General features: G+C 46.4%; 1 protein-coding gene across 4 annotated transcripts; it reads left to right on the top strand.

Annotated features, from left to right (window-relative positions):
* Positions 1-1,306: 1,306 nt before the first annotated feature.
* LOC144136712 (uncharacterized) lies at positions 1,307-25,962 on the top strand. Of its 4 annotated transcripts, none has more exons than XM_077669259.1 (17): positions 1,307-1,532; positions 5,131-5,212; positions 6,730-6,750; positions 8,131-8,204; positions 8,916-8,993; positions 9,306-9,330; positions 10,216-10,543; positions 11,806-11,849; positions 11,941-12,056; positions 16,440-16,589; positions 16,665-16,872; positions 17,268-17,348; positions 17,452-17,729; positions 18,117-18,259; positions 18,858-18,986; positions 21,709-21,810; positions 24,707-25,962. In XM_077669259.1, the coding sequence occupies exons 1-17, from the start codon at positions 1,392-1,394 to the stop codon at positions 25,473-25,475; spliced, it is 2,769 nt and encodes a 922-aa protein (XP_077525385.1). In that variant the 5' UTR covers positions 1,307-1,391; the 3' UTR covers positions 25,476-25,962. The 4 variants fall into 4 exon arrangements, with proteins under 4 accessions (XP_077525385.1, XP_077525386.1, XP_077525387.1 ...); XM_077669260.1 differs by having other exon boundaries at positions 10,216-10,531; XM_077669261.1 differs by lacking the exon at positions 6,730-6,750.
* Positions 25,963-27,669: the final 1,707 nt, after the last annotated feature.

Below are 27,669 nucleotides of genomic sequence, written 5' to 3' on the forward strand. Positions count from 1 at the left end.
CACGAAATCAGACCTCAGCACGGTTTTTCAGTTTTAGTTTTCCACTTAGCATTTTGTCTTTTCGACGTTTTCGTCTTTTGTCATAGCAATGCCTACCTGTTGCGCCGTAAACTGCAAGAGGAGAGCAGCAAAGTCTTCAGGAGAGACGTTTCAAAAATAAGGGTTCATTGTATTGCTATGGGACGACACTAGCAGACGACAGAACGTCGCTACACACCATACGGAGCCTCGTCTGCTCAGCTCTGTGTCGTCCCGTTGCGCTAGCGTCGCCAGCTCAGCTCTTTGTTGTGATGCACGTCGTCACGCTCTAAGGCCAAGTTATACCACCAATGGGGGATAAATTTAAGAAAGAATAGGTGGAAACCTTCACCACGCAGCCGATTTTGCAGTCACCATTTTACCGAATTATGTTTAGACCGAATAACCGGAGCGAGGGCGAGGCCACAACCTCCTGAGGTGCCGACGGTGTTCTGCTGTTCCACATTAGCGCGTCAAAAATGTATATATGGTACTTCTTTTTTTTACGGTGTGTATCAAGTACTGTTTCGTACTGTAGCAAATTATGCCTGAATGGGCTTTTATTCGTGTTGCTTGGTGCAGTTGACTTCTAACAGCGCTTGCCACATGCGCTGCTGCATTCGTCTTTCTCGTCAGTCGTTTCTCTCGTGCTGTGTAGGTGAAACATGGCTGTGCTATGGAGTTAGCTTAAAAGCACGTCTGGAAGGTAAATGACACCCTAATGCGATAAACATCAACTGCTATCGATGAGAAGAGACACCGTCCACCACAAACCCGAAACTGAAACTGCGGCAGCTGTATAACGAGTGGCTCTTCGAGTGTAAGGATTTCCGCGCCATAATTCGCCTGTTCTTTGTTACATGAAAATTTGTTTTTAAGATGACCTAGACTCATCGTCATTCCAATACTTGTCCTAATTATGCTCGGAAGACAAGAACCAGATAAGAACACGGTGTTTAATGCACATACCCCTTTGCCGCGGCAGGGTGAGACCTGCATGCCTGTTTTCTTTGGTTTCACTAAAATTACATGGTTCCCGAAACAATGTACACAGTTCTCGCGTTGAGCTTGCTTATAACTTTGATATTACAGTAGACGCTACACGAAAACAACGCGAAAAACTGAGGACGGAAGGGCGAAAGACGCGACTTTTTGCGTTGAAATACACAGCAGACACCAAACTTCCGGGACATGCCACTAAACTTCCGGTGGCTTCACTTGCGCCCTTTTCGGAAAGCGGGAATGCGGCATCCAGCCACCAGTGGAGATCAGTGGCAATATCCGGTTAGCTCGTGGCATTCTCGCGATAGCGAGAGCGAGCCAGGCCAGGCGAGGCGAGGCTGCGAGGCGTTCGGGAGGTTTTTCGTTCTAAAATGGCGTCGGCAGGAGAAGGCTGTGGCACTGTTAAGAGGAAAATAACGGAGCTCAAAGTTGTCCAGCTGAGAGCCGAACTGGAAGGACGCGAGTTGGACAAAAGTGGCAGCAAACCTGCACTGATCGAGCGCCTTTCAAAGGTAACTGTCCTGCAAGCTTACTCGAGATGCTTTTTTCAGAATACACTAGGCCTATGCTTCTCAGTGTTCTGCGCGGCGTCGTATGTAGTACTACCTGCGTGTTTCGTGCTTCTTGAAGCTTTTATCTCCTTGAGAACTACCTGAGAAGAAGGATTTATTTCAGATATGTGTTTGTTTTCTTAGAGGATTTAGTTGTAGAGAAGATTACGCGTATTCGCGGCATGTTCAGCTTTTGCTTGACTGTTTGCTTTTGGTTTTATTAGCTTGTGAGTCGCTGCAGCTGGGCTGCGTTTCAGGCGCACATAATGGCACTTTCATCGCTTTTACTTTTGTCTGAAGTATGCGCTTCCACATAAACGGAGAAGAAAGACTCGAAGTCGCATTTGCATCTTTAACGTCTGAGCGGCTGAGTGATGCGTGCGTGAATTAAATATCCAAATTGCTTTATTTTTGTTCTTTCGACAAATCAACGTATTGATGGTCCCTTGTCGATATCTCGAGCGCAAGTTGATTTTGTGTTGGGCATGGCGCCTACTGCATGTGTAAGAATATGTATATATAATGAGGTATATAAATTGCAAATTATCGATTAGTGAGTAACGTTGTTTTCGACCTGAACAATATTAGGTTACTTCACAGAAGAATTCGGAAGGAAGGATATTAATTACAAATTAGGAAATTAGCTTGACAAAACTCGAACTACCCCTAGCGACATTAATTCGCTTATCTTGTATAGAATATTTCGATCAGCTATTCGAGATTTTCATTCCTGTGCGTTCCTCCTCCTGCAAGACATGGGTCTTGGGATTATGCAGTGTAACTAAAGCTATCATTGATGCGGCAGCAGCTTGCACTTAACGAGTCCTAGTTACTATCATTGATGCGGCAGCAGCTTGCACTTCACGAGTCCTGGTGTCTCTTTTATATCGAGTTTTCAGTTTGTCTTGCAACTTTGGTTAGGTCCCTGGGAAAAAAGCAGTGGCAAACAGGTTGAATATGCCTGGGGCCCTTACTAGTCAGCAACATAGGAAAAAAGCGCACGTAACTGATATAACATAGTTGCACTGTGATGCAGCGCATTTTAGCTCTTAAAGTAGAAACCAGGACCCAGATAAAAGCATCACAATTCAATGGAAAAATTATCAATCTAAATATGAGTGGGAAGTTTATTGCACACAGACCACCAGAAGCCTATTATCAGTAATGAAATATTTGCATACCTTCTTGTGTATACCCTTCTTGTGAACTATTTCCGCATAGATATTTTTAACGATGGTAGCCTACTAACGGGTTTTTCGTTCATTTATTATTGGCTGCAAATGTCTGTGTGGCACCAGTCATCTTTCGTAGGTGCCTGTTCTGAAATCAGTTAACTTTGTAATAAATTAGGCATTCCTTGTTACAAACAATAATATTAGACAGACTTAATTAAGGAAGCTTGTGCTCATGGCAGCATCCTGTGAGTTGTCTTGAGGTTGAGGATTTGAGAAGGCAAAGTGCAACTCAGCAGTCTGGTGAAGGGGCAGCCCATTCACTGTGGGCAGTTAGGGCTGAAAGTAGGGAGTTATGTCTGATGCCAAGGCGTCTTAGCATACCTGGACCGTCATGGAAGCTCATGGAATATGATTATTTCACTCATTAGTGTGTGCCGCTATTGAGGCTGCTTTTGACTTTCCTATGATATCTTATGGGAGATAGCAGCTGCAAGTGAGTCAGTGCCTTAAGTTGGCCTGTATCATATCAGTATGTGACTGTGCTTTAATGACCAAAAGGCTACTTTCACTTAAAATATGTTGTCAGCTAGGAAAGGCAGAAAAATGAAGTACTGGCGTCGCCATGCCACCACAGGCCATTTTCGCAAGCAAACTGTTATGCTTCGCAACAATTTTTGTGCGTGGAACCCCAAAGCTAGGCTGTCGTTAACTTCCAAATGAGGGCCATCGCAAGTTTGAATTATTAGTGAGAAAGTTTTTGAATCCAGTCTTTTCAGCAATGAATGGACCAATGTGAACATGGCCATAAAGAGCCTTAAAATCAATTTTTTTACAGAGAACAAGAATTGCATGGAATTTTTTTGAGTGTTCGTATGGTATGCGCGTAGCGTTTGACAATTCACCTCTGCTCGAGATTGTCTTGTTGGCAATTTTTTATTGGGCTGCATCAGAAATAGAAGCTTTACGTGAGTTGCGATTCCATGCAGCATAAACACAACTGAATGTGAAGCTAGGCTGATTTTCAGCAGTCAGTGATTGGTTGTCAACTTTGGAGCCTGTTTTATTTTTTTAATTCCCCAATACAAGTTAGAAGGTTAATACGTAGGATCTCTCTATTTGCAGGAAGCACAGACTCAGATTTTAGATAACAAAATTGTCTTGCTTTCTTTACACCTAATGAATGCATAGGCGTGCACCCCCCTCCCCCCCTTCCCATGTCTCTTAGCCCCCCCCCCCCTGCACATGCATCTGGTTGATTGGCTCTGTGAAAAGGTTTAGGCATCCTGCATACAGGTATCAGCCTTCTCTTGCGCTACTAGTCAACTTGTTCTGGCTGCAAAACCCCTTCAAGGTTATGTTTGTAATTCCAGGATGCTAATTCTTCCAGAATTTTGATTGTTGATTATTGTGTCGTGTGGCAGTGGAACACAAACGAGATCTGCTTGGTGGTTAGGTTACAGTATGCAGCCAGTGATAGCAAAGGGCCACTCCTTTGCCTTGTTTTCTATCAGCAGCTGTGAAATCCTGATGTCATGAGCAGAGGGAAAAAAGGCTTTTGTAGTACCTGTAACAGATGTGCAGTGTGTATTGCAAAGTAAAGTTTATGCAAATCATGCCAGTGATAAAAAAAAAGTTACACAGTATCGCTGAGAAAAATTTGAGAATTCCCAGGCTTTTTGCCCTCTCTGTGGGAAGTGACTGTGTAAGGTATACCGCATCCATTTCCTGTGCACTGCGCATTGTAAAATAAGTCCCTTGTTATGTCTTTCTTTTTTTTAACTGTCAGTGGATCGGTGCTGCTGAGAAAGGTCCACACACTCAGAATTCTTTGAATCTGAGATAGATACTTTGTGGTTTCTAAATTCAAAGTACTATTTCTGTCCAAAGGGCACATAGTTCTCATGAATTGTGCTGTGGTACTTCCTTGTTTGCAAAAAAAAAAAAAAATCGCGATGAAGAAAGTGCGAAAGATGCATTGGGCAGGTAGGACTGCCCCCCTTTTAGAGTCTCCTGTAACTTTACCCCGCCCCTGTAGGTGGAGAAAAGTTGCATGTCATTTGTCTCATATTTAACCTCAAGAATAAAATGAAACTGAAGTCAAAACTTGCCGCCACAGTGGCTCACTGTCTTTTAAGAGTTTCCTGCCAAGCCTGAGTATTGAGCCGTGACCCAGTTGAAATGCTTGTGGGCTGTGCGATGTTGGCACGCGTTAAGAACCCCAGGTTGGTTAGGTACTGCTAATCTCTCAAATTGCGGCGTCCTGCAAAGCTTCATCGCAACTTTTCATCAGCACATTTCACGAATGTATGGTAATGTTAAATCGAAGGTCTCTTCATAATTACCTTTATTTATTGCCCATATTGGTTGGTGCTTGTTTCTTATAGGCTTTAGAAGAGGAAGGCCTTGACCCAGAGGTTCACGAGTTTGATGTTCCTGCCGAATCTACACCTGCATCAAGGAAAATGAGTATGGTTTACTTGTTGCTTTGGCATATGAGTGTTAATAGAAATTGGCTGACTGCACAATGGGCTAATGAGCCTTGTGAACATATGGCGTATTGTATTGCAGGTGGTCTTTGTAATGGTCTCTCCTGTGTCATGAGTCAGCTTTTATGACTGAGTAAATGGGACATGCTGGGAAAGGTGCAAAATAGCCTTGAGCTGTTTGGCACCTGGGCATATAGTGCAAAAATGCGAATGAAGAATGCCACCTATCTGGTATCTTAAACGTTGAGATCCTTATCGTAGTTATGCCTCTGTTCTTGAGCAGTCTGTGCCACTCAGCATGGCATAATTTTCAAGCGTGTTCTGCTAGCAAAAGTATTTAGTCAGTAAGCCATGCCCTTGTTTTTGTTGTAGTCTAGCCAAAATGAGCATGTCAGTGAATTTAAAACATACAGAAAAGGGCTTCCCCTATGTGTAATTATTTTGATGCGCGCACTGGACAATGGCCTAGATCTTTCACTTACGGTAGTGAAGCACTTATGCTATTCCACGTAGAAGTTTGTCGGGCAGTTTTGCTAAAATTACTCTGAATGTGAAATCTCATTGAGAAACTTATTTGTTGTAAAATGACCAACATGGATATGAGGCTTCTAAATTAAAGGTATGGAAAGGATTTGCCTTTCTTTTTATATAAATGTCATTAAGCCGGTCTCAGCTGTTTAATGACCGAACTTAAAGGATTGCAATTTTTCTGTATTCTTCCAGAAACAGCTGTTGCATAAGGGGACACAAGTAGTTGTTAATGTTGGCTTGTAGCAGTATATTTGCACCCAGATTTCTTACAAGCAGCTTCCTCGCAGTGGCGCCATACATTTTCTGATATCAGAAAATGCAGGCTGCCACGCACGTATTGAACCCATTTGTACTTAAGCTCCATGTGTAGATGAGTACATGTGTGCTTGGTAGGTCGTGAATTTGGAGCACTATTAGGAGCAGTATTTTGAATTCACATAGAAGCTTTTGCTTCGCAACATGACACATATAATAATTTGTGATGTGCAGATTTTTTTCACAAACACACACTACATTATCTTCGTTTTTTCTTTCTTTCAGGTTATGAGAGTACTGACTTAGGTAGGGTATATTGCTTTCTTTTTACTTAAGGATTGCAATTTTTCTGTATTCTTCCAGAAACAGCTGTTGCATAAGGGGACACAAGTAGTTGTTAATGTTGGCTCGTAGCAGTATATTTGCACCCAGATTTCTTACAAGCAGCTTCCTCGAAGTGGCGCCATACATTTTCTGATATCAGAAAATGCAGGCTGCCACGCACGTATTGAACCCATTTGTACTTAAGCTCCATGTGTAGATGAGTACATGTGTGCTTGGTAGGTCGTGAATTTGGAGCACTATTAGGAGCAGTATTTTGAATTCACATAGAAGCTTTTGCTTCGCAACATGACACATATAATAATTTGTGATGTGCAGATTTTTTTCACAAACACACACTACATTATTTTCGTTTTTTCTTTCTTTCAGGTTATGAGAATACTGACTTAGGTAGGGTATATTGCTTTCTTTTTATTTTGTGTTTCACACAGCATAGAGCTATCCATGCGCACGCTTGGCCTGTATTAGCTAGCATGCATTGGTTGTCCAGCGGCGTTTTAGGTGTTGTGGTGTGAGATTGTGTTACCGGGGGCAAGAGTCTTGAGGGTGCATGCCATTTTACCTTTTCCAGCCAATTTTTGCAGTTTTGATGTGTGCAGACAATTTCCTGATTTCACTAGCACACACGAGAGGGGACGAATCCAACCTTCACCTCTGCAGGTGTGCTATCGAACTAGCGGCCAATAACAGCCACGTGGTTTAGTTTTGCCGCTTGTATGTCCTGGAGACCTTTGTCCCCTATGGTACTTGAGAAACAGCAGAATAAGTCTGAAATCAGGTCAGCACCACTGTACAAGGTATTCCTGGGACATCATATGGTGTTCCCATGCAACAAAATGGAAGAGTACCTTATAGACATTATCTATCTAAAGTTAGAAATATTCTGTGGTCTACCCATTGTGGGCTACGCTTTGGCTGCTTTCATTGTTGCTGTGGTTATGCATTCCTCGTGGACTGTGTGGGGTGCATTTCCTCCACTTTTGTGTTGTTCATGCAAGGCTGCTTCTTCCTAGCTTTTATGATGAAGCAATTTCCTTGAACACAGTTCCATGCAATGCTGTGTGCATTAAACGGTCTTAGTTCAGCAGCACCAGTGCTTGGAAAAATGTTTTAAGCTTGCAAATGGAAAGTAGGGCTTTTGTCGAGTATGTTGAACTTGTTAGCTTTTGAAATTAAAGTAATTAAGCACCAAAAAAATTACTCTAGTGTCAGTGACAGCAGCTACTTTCAGAAGTCACTTTTTGTGGGTGTCTCCTAATTAAACAGGTCTTTAAATCTTAGTTATATTGTGGTGCTTAATTCTAGACTGGTAGCCAGCTTCATGCTTTTTGTTTTTGCATTTGCATCACATATGCTCTGGGAAGTCACCGCTCAGAGGAAATGTGTGCTGCAACTCAATGTGATGGACTAAGAAAGTTTGCCTTAATGCTTTCACAGTATTGTTCTTAGGTCGAGGAAAGGCACGCGTGTGCTTTCTATTGCAGGGCCCTTTTATTTTAAAACTGCGGGTTTGTTTCCGATTGCAGTGATGTAGTGCATTCTTTGATCCAGGTTTGCAGTATTCACGCACACGCTTATATGCGTTGGGGTTGGCATTATCTTTTTCATCGCGCAGGGGCCTCTTTTTCTTGAAAGTGGGCAGAACGTCTGTTTTTCGTGTATTTTAACCATTTTTGAATGTCAGTTTTGCACAGGATTGTGTATTGACTGGTGATATAAACTGCATAAATGTGTGTGTTTGCTGCAGTTCTGTGCTTATTGCTCATGCAGAAAAGGCACCCGAAGCTGAATCTGAGCTTCGTGCAGTGGAAGAGGCAGAACAAACAGATGGAGAAAGCGGAAAGGCAAGTGCACTTACGACCTGGACATTTGATGTGATGCGGAGCTGATAGCTTGGAATAATTTTTGTTATGGTATTGTGGCAGTTCACTTCAGTCTGTAATGCATCAGCGTTAGTCAATAAGTTGCATGGCTGCAGAAAATGAGCAGCATGCAGGACTAGTCTGGCAATGCATCGCTGTGTTCCCTAGCGTGGGCTAGAGCTTAGTGTACGGTAGAGCAAGAATGCTTGAATTTGTATGTCAATTTTTTGCATATTTTGTGCTGTTTTCATTTCTGTTAAAGAATGTCACAGTAGTACACAAGAGCACACATGTGAGCGATGTTGTAACCTATGCCACAAACTTTTACTGCTTGCATGGAATTGGGCATCATTTGTTGCTTTCTTTCGTGCATTGCTGTGGTAGATTTCCGTTAAGACAAACCTGTTTAAAATGAATTTAGATATAACCGTGTTAGAGCACCTGGTTGCTTTCTGTAAACTTGGTGTAAAAAGGGATCTACTCGAATATTGCATATTTTTTGTTGTGACTTCATAGAATTTAAAATTTTCCACATCAAAATCAGGGGCTGTAGGTATAGCCTGCTTTAGAGAAATTCATTTTCGCAGCTGCATTGCTTGAAATTGGAAAGCACACCTTTGCTGTTGTATGATCTTGGCTTTTGTCAGTCTGTGGTGGCTTACTTGGTTGTGCTTCCTTCTTTCCATGGTGTAGGAGGCCAGCTCAGAGGCCATGGATGCTGATGCCCTGCAGCTTTCGATTGAAGACGAAGAGAAACTTTTGAATGAAGAGGTCAGTGAGGCTTATGTTTGCATGCTGCCAGTTTTATTTGCAGAGTTTTCATTCCCTGTATGAATTAGCATTGTATGGACACATGAGTACAAGTAAGAAATTAAGCCACTCCTTTCGCTAAAGGGTCAGAAAGCTGGCCATTCTTCTCACATTTTTTTTTCTTAAATTTGATAACGTTCTAAGTAACCCTCAAAAACGTGATGGGTTTGATGTTGCTCTTTGGATCGAAAGCCTGGTTCTCTGTCTTGTCTATCTTGAATGCATATTTTTGTTTGTACATTTTCACTAAGCCACTTCATTGCCCTCTTTCAGGAGGAGAACTTCGATAAGTCAAAAGGTAAGACTTAGCTCTTCTTGAAGGGCCACACTCTCTCTCTCCCCCTCTTCTTTTTGGTTGCTTGTATCACACAACGTGTGTTAGGCCACTTGCCAGCAAGTCCCATACCAGCAGCCAGCGAGAACCTGGGTGCTGCACCAGAGACCATCTTTTGCCCATCTTGCCTGACCACTTCACGAGAGGACTCGCCAAGGCACCGGAGCAGCGTGAAGCTTCTCAAGCTGTGGAAGCTCTTCTCGCCAACTCTGCACCTGGTGGAGGGCGGCACGGTTTCTTTGAAGAGTGGCATCACACTTTCTTTTGGAAGGGTTAGCCAAGGAGGACCTGCGGGCAGATGGCCTGTGCGTCTTCGCAGCCAACGTTGGCATACGGCAGAGGGTGCACTGTGGTCCCCCTAGCACCCTGCTCTGCGTCGCCGGCTGGGAGCTGTGACCCCCCTCATATAGCGTCGAGAGTACCTTTGCAGGCAGCTGGCAGTAGAGGCAGCGTTACTACTTTTCGCAGAATATGCAAAGCAGAAGGGCTCCATAGAAGGAATGTGGGGTGTAAGGTGCCAGCGCTGATCAAGTAGCATGGCCAGAGTGGACGCGCAGATGCAGCTGTTTCGGCACTTTGCCGCCGTGGGTATGGCCTCCTCATGTGCGCGCGAACAGGAAGGGCAGGCACTACCAAGGGGGGCTTCTGCTTGACACGCCTCTGGTGTTGCTAGTGGTTCTAATGGCAGTGTCCTCGGTTGCAAGGTTGTCCGGAGCAGCTCTGCCTGGCGGGTCGCCGGCGTGCTTGGCTAGCTGACCCACGGGCTACCAGTCGGCTGGCAGCGTGCAAGAGCCAGCAGGCAAGGCTGCGCTGCTCCACCCTTTTCCTCCCTTGCCTTCCTTCCTGCAGATGAAGCCTCCCAACAGGAAGACGGCAGCGGCGCTGCAACCGCAGCACCCCCAGCGGAGCCAGCTACCAGCACCCCTGCGAGCACCTCTACCGCCGCTAAGAAGAAGGGCACCAAGGCAACCCCTGCCAAGGAGCAGGACAAGGCGCCCGCTGACTCAACCCCGAAGGAGGACCAAGAAGGAGGGCAAGGGGGGGACAGCAGCACAGAGAAACGCAAGAAAGAAGACGCCACTGCGCCAGCCACCAACGGCACTGCGACCGCTCCATCAGCTACCAGCAGCACCACTACCCCTGCTAAGGCTGCCACTGCAAAGAGGTTGGTCTTGACGTGCGTGCGTATAACACTCCTTAAGAAAAAAAAATGAGGTTTTTACCATCTGGGGAAGCACACTGGTGGGAACTTCCTCATAGACGTGGACTGCGCTGCAGCTGCGGTGTCATGGCCACTGCTTGCGTCTCCGGGTCCCACTTTAGGGCAGAAAAAAAAAAAAACATGTTTGGGCAAGGCACTGGAACTTGGCGGTGAATGGCTTTTGCACGGCGCGATTGTCCCGGCTGGAGCATTTGCTATCGTCGTATAATGCCGGCACGCGACCATCTGCTCTTGTCCCGCAGGGCATTTACACTTCTGGTTAATGGCAGGCAATTCTCGGACAAGGTACCGGTTACTGGAAGATGAGATGCGAAGTGTCACCGTGCAGTCTGTTCACAGCATTTTTTCTTGCACCTTCACCGGTTCCTGCACAGTGGGCTGGCTCTCCAGGGCGTCTTGCTTACTTCCCAACGGGCTTCTGCAGGTCTGGGAACAGGCAAACTGCAACGTTCATTTACTTCTTCGCCATGCTTTAGGAGCAGACACAAGATGCTTCCTGTTTCAGCGCTGGCCGCTCTGCAAAGAAGACTGTGTAAATTTTTTGGGCAAGATGGCCTCCTGTTGTGTCGGCGTCCACCCAAGCCAAAGATGTTCACTGCTGAGGGGATGCTGCCATGGAGTGAAGATGGGACAGCTGCAGTTTTTTTACCTTTTTAATTAATGCCTGTCTTAGCTCTCGCTTCAGCACTTGCCCCTACGTCCTTAGCTCTAAAACAGATAAGAGGTATCAGCTGAATGTAAGGTACACACGGCATGGCCTGGCTGGCCCAAAATGATTTTTTTTTTTTTGTTGCGTAGCTGACACGGGGAAGAGCTCCAGAGAAAGTGACCTTACTCTCTCCTAATCCTGGTGTGTTTTCCGAAACCCTTGGGAGCTTTTCTAGCTGCACGAGCTGCTGTATAGCTTCAATGAAGATTCCAGGGAACATCCATGAGGAGACCGCACGTCGGCCTGCCTCTACAAAGGCTCTACAAGACACTCGTTGACAACAGCAAGATAGAAAAACCACTTCAGGGTACCGCAGCACGAGACCATGCAGCAACACGCTCTTATCTGAAGATCTCATTGGGAAACATTTATCACCACTAGGTTCCTCACTGCCTGACCCATTTAGAAGCGTTCTCGTGTTGCAGTGGTGCTTGCTTAGTGAATTGTGCGTGCATAAGCGGGTTTTTGGGATGCTCTCATGTCTTCTGTTTTAAATTTTTATCACTAGTGCCGTGGGAAAGGCCACTTCAAAAACTGCCAAGGCAAACAAAGGTGAGCGCCTCACAATGCTTGTTTGATTTACACTCATCTAAACTGTTTTTCCATACACGGAATGATTATGTATTATCCTGGTTGCTTTTAGCTGATGCCAAGAAACTGGTGGCACCTGCCACAAGTGGTCGAAACGTCTGGGTGAGCAACTTGTCATCGACTACACGTGCGGCTGATCTCAAGGCTCTCTTCAGCAAGCACGGAAAGGCATGTCAACTTTTATCGGTGAACTCCTCACCGGCATAGAAGCACGTTTCCTTGTGCTGTGGCTCATATCAGTTCTGTTAGTTTACTGCCATGTTTTATTTGCTGCATTAAGCAAGCTTTACCCATGTAAACATATGCCAAGTTTTAGTGCTTAGCGGCAAGTCTAAGCTTTTTAAAAGGGCATTTTAAAGCTGCATTTTTAGAACTGCACTGCAAATAGCAATGTGGGACAGTAGGGGTACATTAGCAAATGTATGTTGTGTCTCAGCAGTTTAGTGATGGCACTGCATGGAGACTATTCAGTAGCCTTGGCAGCGTTGCTGTTTAGTACTGTGGCAGTGTTTGTAATATGTTTTTCCAGGGCATTTTTAAAAATTAACAGCAGATTCAAAGCAGACAAGGCGTTTAGTTTCATCCACCAAAAAGCAGTTGAGATCTGCTAGAATGTCAAACTTCACTAGTCCGTGACGGCGATCCTCTAGGACAGCTGGCAGTGGTGTACATTTTTTGTCTGAATTTATAGATTTCCAGTTTGTTGCCATTCAAGTAGCCCAGTTTGCTCACAGGCCCCTTTGCTTTGAATCACGAGGAACATATTAGTGTGTACATTGTAGGCTTTTTGCCTTTATCGAAACAGGTGTGGGTAGGAAAATCCAGAAAGATTGAAACCGATAGCTTAACTTGGTGTGCTAGTTCCATCAAAGTTATTGCATAGTCAGAGACGACATTTCAAACATTAAGCAAGAAACTGGTAATTATTGTACTTGAAAAAATTAAAAAGCCACTTGAGTTAGTGATGGATATAAAATGGAGGAGGAGAAAAAATGAAACTGGCAGCAAAAATAAAGTAAGCAGAGGATAATTGGAAGGTAGAGGCACACATGAAAAAAGAAAACGCCATGCATTAAGGGCAAAATGTGCGCGCGCGCTCTCATCAGAAGTACAGCTAGTGAGTAGTTTATTCTGACGAAAGGGACATGTTAGATTGATCACTTGGAATGCTTTACTTTCAGTGCATGAAACTGCATGTTTTTTGGGCAGCACTGGGCTCAAAACAGTCCCTGCCTGCTTTCAGTGCAAAATGATTTGCACACTTCTCAAGATGAGATAACATGCCGTGTACTGCCAATCATAAGTAGACTCAACTCTCAACCCTCTCTGAGCAAAAAGAAAAGTTTTACTGTGGATATAAGTTGACACTGCCTCACCCCGCGGCCCTAGCTGACCAGTAATTTTTTTCAAAAGACCGAGTTGTGGAGAGAAACATTTGTCCACTAGACATCTCTTAAGACTCTTGCTCGGTACCAAGGAGGACACAGCCGCAGTCATTGCCATCTTGTGAGCCGCTCGCTGTCGGAAGTGGTGCCAAGATGGTGCTCGTGGAAAATGCGCATAAACCATGTTGGTTGGCAGTTCAAACCAGGCATCAATAGATGGTGCCACTGCGCTTCAGCCGCCCTGTCGATGTCTTCGGGTTTTCCTGCTGGAACCATTCATTGTAGAACACACTTATGCTGTGAGGCTTGACGGCGGTGGATTACTATGCGCGCTGCCCAAGCATTGGAGGATGAAAGAGCAAATGCAGAGTGCAGCGAAGGATTAAAGATGGTGATAGCAAAGAGAGTGCGAAAAGGAAAGTAGAGGCGGAAGGTATGGCGGTAGCGTGAAAACAGGTTCTGCAGTGTGCAACAGAATGGAGTGCGCCACCATCCACGAGGCTCAGTGCCAGTGGGTTGCTGTGCACACTGTCCAAGCCAAAACCCAGAGCTGCCTCCGTTTATGCACTGTGCGTTCTGTATGCGGTCGCCTGCAGTTAAAGTACCACAACAGCTGTGCTCAAAATTCGCATTACCGAGAAGTGTAATCGTTAACCACTTTTTCTTCATACGCTTGGGTAACCTTTGGCATACGTTCGTGCGTCGTCTTAGGTGCAGCTCGTTCCGCTTCATGAAGTTCGTGACCCGTTTTTTGGACACTTTAAACTCTCGTGGAATGCACATCTCTGCGACATTAGATGCCTTTGCTTCATTGCTGTGGTGGCATATGCTCAGGCTCTTGTTTCTTTGGTCATGAACCCAATCTCCAACCACTTCCTCAACGGCGCAAAAGGAGTGGTGTGCAGTACCGCACTCAAAGATTTTGTTTGTTTGTTTTCTCCATCCCCTTACACATTTTTCTTACACATCAAGCTTCTGCATGCTGCAACTTTTTCTGCCTTGACGTAGAGTATCACTTGCCGCTTGAAAGCCATGCTGTATTGTTGCTGAGGTTGCGGCGACATTTTGGCGTTTGTCCGGTAGCGACACGAACCGCACATCACTGTTAGTGGCTGTCACCTCAGCGAAGTGACGATCAGAAACGGTGCAGATATGGCGAAAAGCATGCAAAAACGTGCCAAAATGTTTTTGGGCACATGCGACTGGTCACATGGTACCCTGCAAAAAGTTTCCAGCCTGCACGGCATTGCTAGTTTTTCCATGGAATGCCCACAGTTTGTTAATAAAGCATTTCTGTCGTAGGAAAACAAAACTTCAGGGTGTATTTAAATGTAAATTCCTATTTTTAATGCGATGTGATTAGAGTTTGCGTCAGAAGCAGTCTGATGTTACGAAATTCGCTGAGTGGTTGAGAGAGGTCACGTGACCTTGTGATGTCATCACAACCTGCCCAATGGGTTGTGAGCAACCTCCTCTTATCATTGTCATTATCATCATTGACTTGACTAGGGCCATTGCAGGGCAAAGGCCTCTTCCATATCTCTCCAATTAACCCAGTCCTGTGCCAGCTGCAGCCACCTTATCCCCGGAAACTTCTTAATCTCATCTGCCTACCTAATACCCCTGTCACATGGGCACTTTCGATCCTCATTGAGTCAATGCTCATCGAACTCAATGCAGATCGACGGTTGTCACACGGCCACTTTCAAGCGCAATAGAGCTCGATCCTGCTTGACTCGATGCCGATTCCTCAAGAGTGCTTGAGGTTCCAAGCACAATCGAGAACACTCTCGCTCTCATGAAGCTACAAAAATAAACACAAGTTAACAAAACCAAACCACAATTGTTGTTGTTGTGATTGATTAAAATGTAATACAGAACATTTTTCAGGTACTATGCCTGCTTATATGCAAACATTTGAAAATAATCTCTACACCACGCTCCAAGCTTCGCCGTCAGTGTAAACAAAGATGGCGTCGTCCTGCTCGTCGGCGCGGAAACTGTGGAGCGAGCGCGAGACAGCCGCTCTCATCGACTGCTGGCAGGACCGCCTAAACAATTTGCGGCGCCAGAAGAGAAACGCCGCAGTCTATGCAGAAATCGCGGAGGCGCTGCGGGCCCTTGGGTTGCATCGCACAGCAGCAGAGGTGCGCCACAAAAACCAAAAACCTGGCGCAGATACACAATGTACCGATTTGGCTACGGATTTGGCTGCCGCTGCCCCCGACTGCACAGTGTTGCCGGACATCGCCATGTTATGGCTGTCAGCGGAACATTTGGCGCCACCTAACACACATCAGGGGAACTTCTCAATGAGCATTGAAAATGCCCGTGTAGCACCGGATGTTTCGAGCGTGCTCGAAAATCGCGATGCAGATCGAGCTCAATGAGGATCGAAAGTGCCCGTGTGACAGGGGTATAAGTTTCTGCCGCCCCCTGATACGCTTGCCTTCTCTTGGTATCCAGTCCGTTACCGTCAACGACCAGCGGCTATCTTGCCTTCGCATTGCATGCCCTGCCCAAGCCCATTTCTTCTTGATTTCATCTAGGATGCCATTAACCCAAGCTTGTTCCCTGATCCACTCTGTCCACTTCCTGTCACTGAGCATTACCCCTGTCATTTTCCTTTCCATTGTAAGACTACTACTATACTAGGATGCAAATGTTGGCACCGTCACAGCATAGCAGATTCCCACTACTGCAGTTAGCAGTCCAAATATGGCGGTTGGTAGACCGACAGTTACAGAGAGACTGATTCACACACACAGAAGTTGCAATGGAAGCTGCAACCAATAAAAGATCTAATGCTATCGCATTCCACTCTTAAGTCGAGTTAAGCCTACCCATAGTTTTTTATGCACACCCTTGTTTGCACCTTGTCTAACAACTGTTAAAGCGTGCATGAGGCAGGATTACATGTAGCTTTGTCGAAATTACTTTTGAACCCGCGTATAGGTTGACCTTACGACTTTGCAAGTAGGTCGGTTAGATTACAAGTCAACCCCTCCCCCAACTTTGAAACGTAATTTTTTGAAAACAAAGTTGACTTATAATTGGTAGTGTATGGTAGGTTTGGAAGGGTTTCAGTTGCTGTGCTATGCCTTGCATTACTTGCGAGTGTGTCAAGTTATCCGAGTTGAAGTATTCCTGATTTTTGTTCTGTTAGGTGGTGGCAGCGAAAATAGTGACAAATGCCAGGACACCGGGTGCACGGTGCTATGGCTTCATCACCATGGGCACCATGGAGGAAGCAATCAAGTGTGTCCAGCACTTGCATGGCACAGAGCTCCATGGCAAGACCATCTCAGTGGAGCGGGTATGCTCAGTGGTCGATTGAATGCATCTGTGAATATGAATATGACTCACTTTTGTTCTTTTTTTTTTTGTTCAGACTAAATATGAGCCTGGTGGTGCACTGAAGAGGTCGGAGGCTAAAAACAACCAGGCCAAGGCTCGCGCCAATGCTGCCGCTGCCCGCAAAGCCACTGACGCATCCCCTGCAGGCAGTTCTACGGGTCCGGCTAAAGCAAAGGCTCCTGTGAAGAAGACTATTGTTAAGAAGCTTGTCAAGCCCAAAGCACCAGCTGAAAAGCCAAAAGGTTTGTGTTGCTTATGGCATTTCTATTGCTGTTGTGTGTTTTTTGTCAGCACTGACTCTTGCCATTCAAGGAGCACATGACTATAAAGAATTTGAGAGCAAAGGAGGTGGTTGTAAGAAGCAGTCATACTATGTTCTTGTGCAGTTCGAGGTATGTGCCAATTTCTCTCGGCACATAAGTTTTGGAATGCAGATGGATTACTGCAGGACAGGGATAAGCATATATAAGCAGGGATAAGCAGGGAAAGCATCACTTCAAAGTGATGCTTTCCAGCTGTTTTAGTTCTGCTATATCCTGTTTACCGATTGTCTTGCATACTATTTGTAGCGGCAAAGTGCAAATAGACAACAGCTTGACGCGCAGTTTCTTATTCTGTCTCCCCCTTTTTTCATCAGCTTCAACCAGCACAAAGGACAGTGCCAACAAAGATGGAGGCGAGAAAGATGACGAGGTCATGGTGATTGATGACAATGAAGGTGTGTTGTTTAACCATAAAGGTGGCATACTGAGAACCCACCAGTCGAGGTGTAGTGTGGGCACTGCGCATTCTGAATGCTCACATGAGGTTGTGCTTTTCAGACTCCAAGGACAAGCACCGGGAGAAGCGGAGCTCTGTGCGTGACCGCCATTCTGGGCGCAGCCGCTCGCGGGACCGGCCAGTACCACGCCATTCGTACACCTCAATTCGCCGTCCATATGAGCGCAGCAACATGGGTTTCTACCGACGGCCCAGCTTTTATCAACGGCCTTTCTTCAACCGTGGCATGAGCATGGGGCCCAGTTTCCGGGGGCCATCATCATTTGGTCCTCATCGACCTCCCGGTGGCCATGATCCGATGGCACTGAGAAGGATGAGGGTGAGTACTAGTTTTCCATGCTCACTGCAGAACAGAGGACTTGCAAAGTGCTCAGCAAACTCACTGGCAAGCTGAGAGGAGCCATCTTTCTCTTGTGCCAGCATCTATTTATCTTGGTGCATCTAACCTGGTGTTTTAGCAGCTCTTGCTATTACTGTAGTTGCCACACAAGGGGCCCTCTGCCTACTCGATGGTCATTGTTTCCCACGGAACACCACTAGAAACCCGTCTGTGGATTGTGAGCTGAGCTGGAGGCTTCTTTACTATGCTAGTCGCCGTAACAATATCATTGACGTCAAGTTTCCGTTAGCTACACAGATGGCCAGCAGTGTGAGAATGATTGGATGCAGTGGAACATCTTTGGTTTCATCACATGTGCTCATGCAGGAAGAACGGCTCCGTGTACGAGAGCGCATTGATCTGCGAGAGGAGGAGCGGCGCAGCTACCACGACTCGCTGCGACAGCGTGAGCTGGAGCGGAAGCAGAGGGAGGAGTCCTACCGACTGGAGCGGGAACGCGAGCGCCTCAGGTAGGAAGGTGCATTGTGGTGGCAATATCAAGTAAACAGCACGGATTCCATCAGGTCATCATGACTTTTTGTTTTGTTTGCTGTTTTTTACTGCGCTAAGAGTTGCTTTCCCCGGATTTAGGTGTTCTGTGTTCATTTTGGATTTAGCTGTTTTGCGTTTGTGGCAGGCTGCCAACTGGGTCGTGGGCAACCTTCCCAGGTGTGTGTGTTTTGGGGAGGGGGGACTGTGTGCATGTGCCCCTGGCAGGTTGTGATGATGTCACACGGTCTCTTGACCTAGGTGGCAGGCAAACGATAAATGATGCAAAACAGTGGGCACACAGCGCTAATGCACTTAATTCAAATATGCTCTAACTACGCAAATTGAGTAAATTTTTTTTTCTTCTTTCAACCAGCATGTACTCTGTCTGATGAAACTCTGCCAACATGCAGTCTGATGATTGCTTGCTGAATTGTTGAGAAAGAGGCTTTTGCTTAAGCTCTGCCAAGCATGTAACAGGAGCCAGAAATGAAGAACATTGCTGGCTTTAGTGCAGTGCTGTAATGCAGCAGGTTAGGGTGAGCCACAAATTAATGAATTTCATTGCAATTTCAACAGGGTCGAACGTGAGAAGTTGGAACGCGAGAAGCTGGAGCTCATCTGCCTTGAACGTGAGAAGCAGCGCCAAGAGAGGGAGCGCATTCAGAAAGAAAGGGAAGAGCTTCGCCAGAGACAGCTGCTTGTTGGGTAAGCACTCTATTTTTTGTAACAGCTTTTATTGTTTCACTTTTAGAAGGGAGGTCTACGAGTACAACATCACCTGTGCCCGGAAATATTGCAGTAAAAACAATGGTCACTTTTCATGGGGCAGTGGGTGAAAATGACCGACAGAGAAATGTAAAACCATTATTTATGCACAAGGGAGTCTGATTGCAGGTGTACATGTTGAACTCCTTTAAACATACGCATACCGAGAACCCATGCTTTCATTATTTACAGATGTGCTCCTATTCTATGTTGCTACCCAGTGACATATCCGCAACAGAATGCTGCTAGCATATTGCTATAGTTTATTAGCTGCATAAGACGCTGTTTTGCTTGACTTGTAGTGTTCCTGAGAACAGTTCAGACTTCATTGCACGGCAGTTGATATACTGCCAAGCTTTCTTGCCCCAGTTTGCTGCAGTAAAGTGGTTAGCCCTCGGTAACTCGCAAAACTGAAGAAATGTTTCTATAAGAGGTGTTCAGAGATAAGTATTTCAGTGTACTGACCGTGAGTTGTAAAAGGTGTAGCCTTCTCTCTAGCATTATTTCGCAGAAGAGGCTTCATAATTTAAACCAGGTACTTAGATATAACCAAAGGAACCCTGTGTAGCATCATGGCAACACATGAAAGCAGCCGACACCAAAGAGCAGACCTGCTTTGGGCATGCAAATGCATTAATAAGGCATTCGTGGCCACCTCGTGTCTCACCGTAAAGTCAGCAGTACAGTAAAACCTCATTGCTGTTCCCGGTTCATACGCTCGGAATCACAAGCAATAAAAGTGTCCTATTTGCACTATTGCACAATTTTTTCTTCCGGTTAATATGTTCTCGGATAACGTGACTACCCGTAGACTGCGTTCAAAATTTTGGCAAATTCTGGTCGTGTAATATTTTTATTGACCAGCTGCACACGTGCAAACACACAAGTGCTGTATATGGGTATCTGGGTGCACGTGACATCGATCTAGAATGCAGCGGCAGTCACCTGCCATGGTGGCTTCTTTGCAGTGCCTTGATACAAGGGGGCAAAGCATGAAAAAAAAAAAAAAGTAGTGCGTTTACAAACGAACGGGGCGTTGCCGCGAGGACGTGAAATGAAGAGTAACACAGCAGCTTCTTTGGAGTGCTTGCGGGAAGAGGGCGAAGCATCTGAGAACTGCAACGATGCACTTATGTACGAGTGGGCCGGGTTCAGGGAATGCAGCACGGAAACACTGTGACAGCCAGCCAACGCACTGTGGAGAAGCCGTGCCACAGCGTGCTGATGCAGAGGGGTGATGAATGCGTAAACAATGAAGAGCACTCTACCGTAAACGGATCGGATGTGCAGCGAAGTTTCTTCCCTGCCAAGGACAGCACAAATGTGACTAATATCTGTGAGCGCTGGAAAATGAGCAGTTCAACCCTTGTGCCAAGGAATGCTTGTCAAGATTTTTTTAAAGTGAAAATGTCAGTAATTGCATCTGTACCATGTTCACCAGTCAAATTTTTCAAAATTTGGCAGTTTGGATCATATGTTTTTTAAGATAACTCTTTTCCTCGCATTTAAAAAAAAAAACTTGCGAACGAGGTTTTATTATAAGCCAGCAGCGGAGGCGACTCGCATCTGCTATCAACGCTGCGCCAAAATCGTCCTCTACAGAGCGGTGGCAAGGATTGCACATTGTGGCATGCTGGGGGTACATGCTTGTTGGTTGCAGCACAGCATGCTGGCTGATGGCTCTTATTCCGATCTTCGAGCTTCCTAGTCGAAGGAGCAGCACAAACAGGAAGACTCACTGCATGCAGCGCAACATGTTCGCTCCCTTTGCTACATGCTTCTGCTGCATGCCTGCACCATTGTTGGTTCGGGCAAAAGCCCACACACTGGCGCCCATGCCCCTGTTAGGTTGGAAACCCTTTATGGTGCACTTGCATTTGAGGAGACCCTCACCCAGCGCACCTTTCGCAGCTGCATATGACGACGCAGCTGTGCCAGTCTTCCCAAGCCTCTGTTGTGTGCACCCACATGCATGTTGTCGGTCTGGCACAGCAGGGAGCATAAAATGTGGGAGTAAAAGTTTGTTTTCTTAAATCTGGGTAATAATTTATCTGAGTAAATATATTATGCGGGACAGACAGTAATGGGTTGTGGTGCTACATCATTGAGTGTGTGTCACATGTTTGTTGGCTGATTGGCTGGATGGTCTGATGGTGTGGTAGGGTGAAATTTCTAACCTATACAGCATTGCATCATCAAAGTTTGTTTGTGAATTTCATTGCAAGACTGGCCATGGCTAGGTTTTTGTTGCCAAATCCCTAGGTGCAACATGTGGCGGGTGCATTTTGGTGTTGACATAGAATTATGGTGTATAAAGATCTGCTTAGCTGCAAGATATAGCCGATAGTGCCCTCTTAACTCGTCGGCTGGCAGAATACATTGTTCATGAATGATAAGCTGATACCCTAGGACAATGAAATTTCCACTTGGCACTCTGCATACATAATAAGCCTGTGTGAAATTAGTTGCATTGAGATTCCATGATTAATTTGCAGGGCTAACCATGCATTGCAGATTAGAATATAGTTGAATATAGGGTGACTGGGATGTTATTTCCAAGATGGCAAGCTTAAGCTACTGTTTTAGAGAAAAGGTGCAATCAAAAATGCATGTGTGGAAAACATGGGTGTCAGAGCCCTCTGTTACCTTTCCTTTCTTCAAGGCGGACTGAAGAAACGCGGCGTCCCATCAAGCGTCCACTCGTGCCTGATCGAAGGGAGGATGATACGTTTTATGCAGAACGGAGACGATCCCATCCATCTAGGTGAGAAAACTTGCTGATCAGTGCCATTTTGGTTTCCTTGCAGTTGTTTCTGTGGGAGAAACATGATCTAATGGCTGTCTATTAAATGCAGTTCGCAACTTCTGTTGATGTCTTGGCACTTTTGTGATATAAGAATGCAGGTAGGTGGTGGCATTGTCACTGCTACCGCAGAATCTTGGTGATAAGAGTCTCACGTGGTTGCAATAAATATTCGTATCATCTAAAGCTAAAAATCTGTATGCAGAAGCACTGGAAATGCATTTACGCAGATCTGAATACAGCTGATGAGATTTGTTTATGGCCGCACACCATCGCTCACTGCTTGCAGTGTGTACCGCACGAATTGCAAACATGACGTATGCAATGTACGGGTCGCATGCCACTGCTCACGGCTTGCGGTGCATATACCGTGCGACTTGAGATACCATGGGTCATTTAGGAGCCAATAGTTAAGAAATGCGTGCGACACAATGAAGAGCAGCAAAACCATTCACACAGTGCACTGATCAGCTTCTTGCCACTGCAGCAACTTCGGGCTTTGCGCTCCCCAGTGCTGCGAACGTTCTCTAAATTTCTTCCTGTCCCTGCACCTCATCGCACTTGTAATGTCTTCTCTTTCTAAATGGCCCATGCCACTTTCTTTCCACATTCATAGCCAGCTTTCCTTCCCCCCCCCCCCTCTGTGCGCTTTGTCTCACGGCCCCAAAACCTTAAGAAAGTTGACTTCTCCTCGAAGCCCACGATTCCGGTGGTTGACCCTTCTCAGAATGCCTTTTCATCGTCTTAGGCATTAATTTGCCTCCGAACGTTGGCCATGCTATTACAGTCGAACCCGCTTATAACGAACATGAGCGTCACGTGCCGTCCGTTTGTCATATCCTGAAGTTCGTAGTAAGTCGACCACAGATTTAAAGACAGTTGCTTGTCAAAACAAAATTTTTTCTTGACGAAAAAGTCCGTGATGGATGTCTGTTTTTGCAGCGCAGATCCGATGAGGGAGGTTTCCAGTTTATTTAAAGCAGAAGCTTGCTCTTCGCCGAGGTCCTTGGCATAGACAAGTTGTCTGAGGCTCGCGCTTATGGGTGCTGACTGAAGTTTCATCCTCATCCGATTCCTCCCCGTCAGTCTCGTCCCGCACTTCAGAAACAATGCTCTTGTCCGTGCACGGTTCTGCGGCATCGGCGTCGTCATCGACAGAAATCAATCCAACCATGTCGGAGTCGATGACGTGCTGCCACAAATGGCCGCCAGGCTGGTCATCTTCTGAAGCATCAGGCTGGGCATTAGACACTCAACGAAGCCGGCCTTGCGGAAGCAGTTCCACTCGCCAGTGGCTGTGACCTCCCTGGCCGCTTTCATCATCTCTACCGCTGAATACAATGGAAATGGGCATGGTCTTCCCGTCCGCCATCCCGAATTACAACCATGGCCCAAGATTTGAACGAAGCCAATGAAACGTTCGCACCGCAACAAGAGTGACAAAAGCGCGCGATGGGGTAGACGTGTAAAGCACACAGGCGGCAATCAAGCCAATCAAGCTAAAGATACAGGTGCACAGCGCCAGTGTAGATAGGCGTCCGTGAGCGTTAGTGCAGCCACATCTTGGCTCCCACGGAAGGCCTGCTTCACAGAGCGTGGCTTCCGCGATCGGCATAGGCGACGGTGCATTGATTGCAGAGGCCACGCTCAGAGTTGCGAGGAGGGGTGGGAGGGCGATCTTGGAAGGCTCGTCGCCGGGGAACAGGTTGCTCTCTTGAGAGCGGCATGAAAATAGGACGGGCAGCGCGCCTGCGATGAGGCTGGGCCTGAAAACATACCGCGCGCCGGGCGCACAAAGGGGTCGGAGGCAGGTTATCTCGCATCGCGGCGCCGGGTCTACGCCGTTGTTCGCTGCAACCAATCAGCAGGGCCTAATGACGTTCATTATACGTGTGATTTTGTGCCATCGAAATAATGTATATTTTGATGGTCGTGCAGGTCTCGTTAGTATAAGCGAAAGTTCGTCTTAAGTGGGGCTGTTATATGTGGGCTCGACCGTATGCCGCTACATGTCTGTGGCTCTGAGATGTCCCAGACTGTGCACGTGCCGCAATGTCATCATTCCGCAGGAAGTACGTCGCCATGGACAAACTGTTTATTATAACAAGCTCTTTTTTAAAGATATCTTTACTGTAAACGAAAAAAATTGTAGTCATCTACGGAAAGTGAAATTGGGCCACATTTTCACTGTACTACATCAGAGTTTACTATAGTGGGGTTTAGTGTAATCGATATGTCATCAAATCTTGCACTTTGTTATAGAAATTGGTACTCCATTGAAATAAAGCATGCACCAACCAAACCTTACGTTTGGTTCATTTTATCGTGTATTTTGCTGCATCAGTGTTCATTATAATGGAGCATGTCTGTGTGAGTGCACTGAAGAATAGCTGACACTAGGCACGTATGCTATACAAGTACTCGCACACACTTTTGGCTAGCAGACGTCAAATGGCATAGTCAGTCATAGTACTTTATCTCCTAGAAATCATTTTTAAACTTATAAGGGTGCACTGTTTTATTACATACCTAACAGTGCAATAACCAGCCAAGCTGCTTTCACATCTGTGGTTGCAGTGTACACTGGCGATGTTTCCAAGGGCCCTGGGCGAAACTAAAATAAAAGCTTGGCACCCTTAAAGCTTTTTTTTTTATGCAGCAATTTTGGCTTTTTACTTTCTGTCATTGCTGCAGTCGCCTTCCAGCAGTGTTGTGTCTCGCTTTCCATTTCACAGTGGGTGCTGCTAATAAATGCTGCCAAGATGTGCCCAGTATATTTTGCTTATAGAGTTAAAGCTGTGCTTGTCACATGCTAAGGACTCTAGTAAAGCTTTTTTCAATTCCCTGTTCACACCAGGCCCGAGTACGAGGGCAGTGCCTCAAGCAGCAGCAAGCCAGTGAGCCAGCGCTCTGACCGGGACGAACGTTTTGCCAGTAGCAGCAGCAGTGGCCGCCACAGCCATCACAGCAGCCACCATCACCACAGCAGTCATGGGAGCGCCCACAGCAGCAGCCATGGGAGCGCCCACGGCAGCACACATGGGAGCAGCAGCCACATGCCATCTTCGTCCCTGGGGAGCCAGAGCTTCTCCAGCAGCCGCAACACGGACTACAGACACAATGGGACACGAAGCTCCATGCCCGCGCCACCACCACCACCAAGTTCTTCATCCTCTTCGTCACGAAGGCCTTCGATGCGGGATGAGTGGCGCTCAGAGGGCACAAGCCGCAGGGAGCATTCATCATCCTATGATGGAGCGAGCACGGGCCGCAGCAGTGGTGCTTTCGCTGTGCCATCCTGGAGCAAGGCTGGTGGCAGCAGCAGCAGCAGCTTCCCGAGTTCAGGCAGTGGCTCCCAGCAGTGGGTTTCGTCCTCCTCCTCTTCGTCGCGCAAACCAGAGAGCTCATCGTCCTGGAATGGTGGCAGTGGGGACCACCACCACCATCGCTGGAACAGCACCGTGGGCAGCAGCACTGGCAGTCGAGGTGGCGGCAGCACCAGCTCCCACTCCTCTGTTGCTGTGGGCAGTGGAGGCTACTCTAACAGCCTCTCCAACGGCGGGGTGGGGAGTAGCTTCAGCACTGGGGACCGCTATTCTTCGGGGAGTAGCATGCGCAGGTACTGAGCTTTTGGTGCCTCCATACACTGCGAGGCTGTATAGCTACAGGAGACAGACGATCAGGTGTGCAGCAGTTGTATGACAGGGTGTTGCACTAGAGGGCACTGCATCATGGGGATGCAAATGTAGTTGAGACAGCAAAAACATGGGAGGCGTTCAGATGCCTCATCACTCTTTGCTGATATGGACCATGTTATTTATGTTGATTTCTTGTTTCCCCCTCCCCCCACAGAACTGTTCAGAGTTCAGGCCTAAGCTGTCCCTTTCAAACATTTTAGTTTGTTCCTTTTTTTCTTTTTTTTCTATGCGTGTGTTGTTTACATTGTCAGTGCATCCCAGTGGCACCGACTCTCTACAGTAGGCGACTGTTGCAGCACTTGTTTTCGACCAGTAGGCATTATTCTGCATTCCTTTTGGCCTGACAGTTATCGCTCTCACTGAAATGTATATTGGCACATGGAAACAATAAATGCATACATCATGTGAAAAGTTAGTTGTGCCTAATGTTTTGTAGACTGTATACTGTGTAGACTCCAGCTTCTCCAGCACAAGTTTTGCCAGTGGCCACCACAGCCATCATAGCATCCACCATCACCACAGCCATATCTTCTCCAGCAGCTCCATTGTTGCTTTCTACTTTGGTATTACTTTGGTAAATAAGCTGCAGTGAATATACTGCATTTACTCGCATAATTTGTGCACTTATGTATTTAAATAAGTCTGCAAAAAGAGGGTGCGCAAATTATGCAGATATTTCGCGAACACATCTCTCAAGGTAGCGATGCGCAGTACTATGTGCCGTGTTCCTGCCTATACCCCCCAGCTCTCGCCCCTTGCTGGCCAGAAAAAAAAATTGTCAAACTGTGCGCTTTTATCGTGAAGACTAAAAAATTTCCCCGCCTCAACCGCTAGCTCATTTGCGGTTGAACTGCACACAGAGCTTGCGTATTATGGTAACTTTTGTATCGTAGCATGCTTGGCAACGGTACTTAGTTGAGCCGTGCATGATGTGAAAACGTAATCGTCCACGTAGAGATCGGAAAACCAAAACCAGCAGACGTTTTTTCGCTGAAGGGCGGCAGTGATGCCATCTGTTTTCGTCAGTGGGAAGCGTCGCGACAAAGCCACCGAGGCGAGCGTTGTAAGAAGCGCGGGCCCATTGAATATGCCGTTCAGGCCGTTTCGTCTGCTTCAACTGAAGCGCTTACAATATTTTCGGCTAATTGAGCGAGCAAAAAAATCAACTGATTTAACGAGACTTTACCTTTAAAAGAATATTGTTTTGCAACGCTCGCCTTGGCGGCCTTGTCGTGATGCTTTCCGCTGCCGAAAACAGATGGCGTCACTGCCGCCCTTCAGCGAAAAAACGTCTGCTGGTTTCGGTTCCCCGATCTCTACGTGGACGATTACGTTTTCACATCATGCACGGCTCAACTAAGCAAGTACTGTTGACAAACTTACTACGATACAAAAGTTACCTTAATATCCAAACTCTTTCTGGAGTTTCACCGCAAATTAGCCAGCGGTTGAGGCGGGGAAATTTTTGAGTCCACGATAAAAACGCACAGTACTGTACAGGGTGTCTCAGCTAACTTGAGGCAAGGGTTAAAAAATCAATTATTGGAGACAGGCGAGTGAAACCAGTTGCATATTGGTGACAGCCATTGTGCGCAGCACAGGCAATTTTCTGTTTCACAAATAATTTAATTACGTTTAATTATCTAAATTGATATTGACTTTAGACAACAAATATCATTTGAAGAGTTGTCGGGGCACCTTCTGAAACCCCCATTCCATCTACAATAAGCAAATCCTCACGTGCGTCTTTTTCCCAGCTCCAAAGAAAGCCCGTGAAATACAGAATAAACCCACGTGACTACCGCACTTACGCGCCACGAGTGTGCTGCTCAAGTGTGGCTTGAGCAAACGAAATCGCTCCAGCCTTGACTGACTCGGAGCAGCTGCAGACCGATAAGTTGGCGGTGGCATCTCGCACCGTCATGCGTCCATTGGCTGACGCAGACCGCCAACATATCGGCCTGCCGCTGCTGCTGCGGGGCCGTCGAGTCAAGGCTGCAGGTGATTTAGTTTGCTCAAACCACGCTTGAGAGCAGCACGATCGGCGGCTGATTTTGTATTTCGCGGGCTTTCTTTAGAGCTGTGAAAAAAAGACGCACGTGAGGATTTCCTTATCGTAAAT

This window comes from Amblyomma americanum, chromosome 6 (assembly GCF_052857255.1).
Source record: "Amblyomma americanum isolate KBUSLIRL-KWMA chromosome 6, ASM5285725v1, whole genome shotgun sequence".
Classification (NCBI taxonomy): domain Eukaryota; kingdom Metazoa; phylum Arthropoda; class Arachnida; order Ixodida; family Ixodidae; genus Amblyomma; species Amblyomma americanum.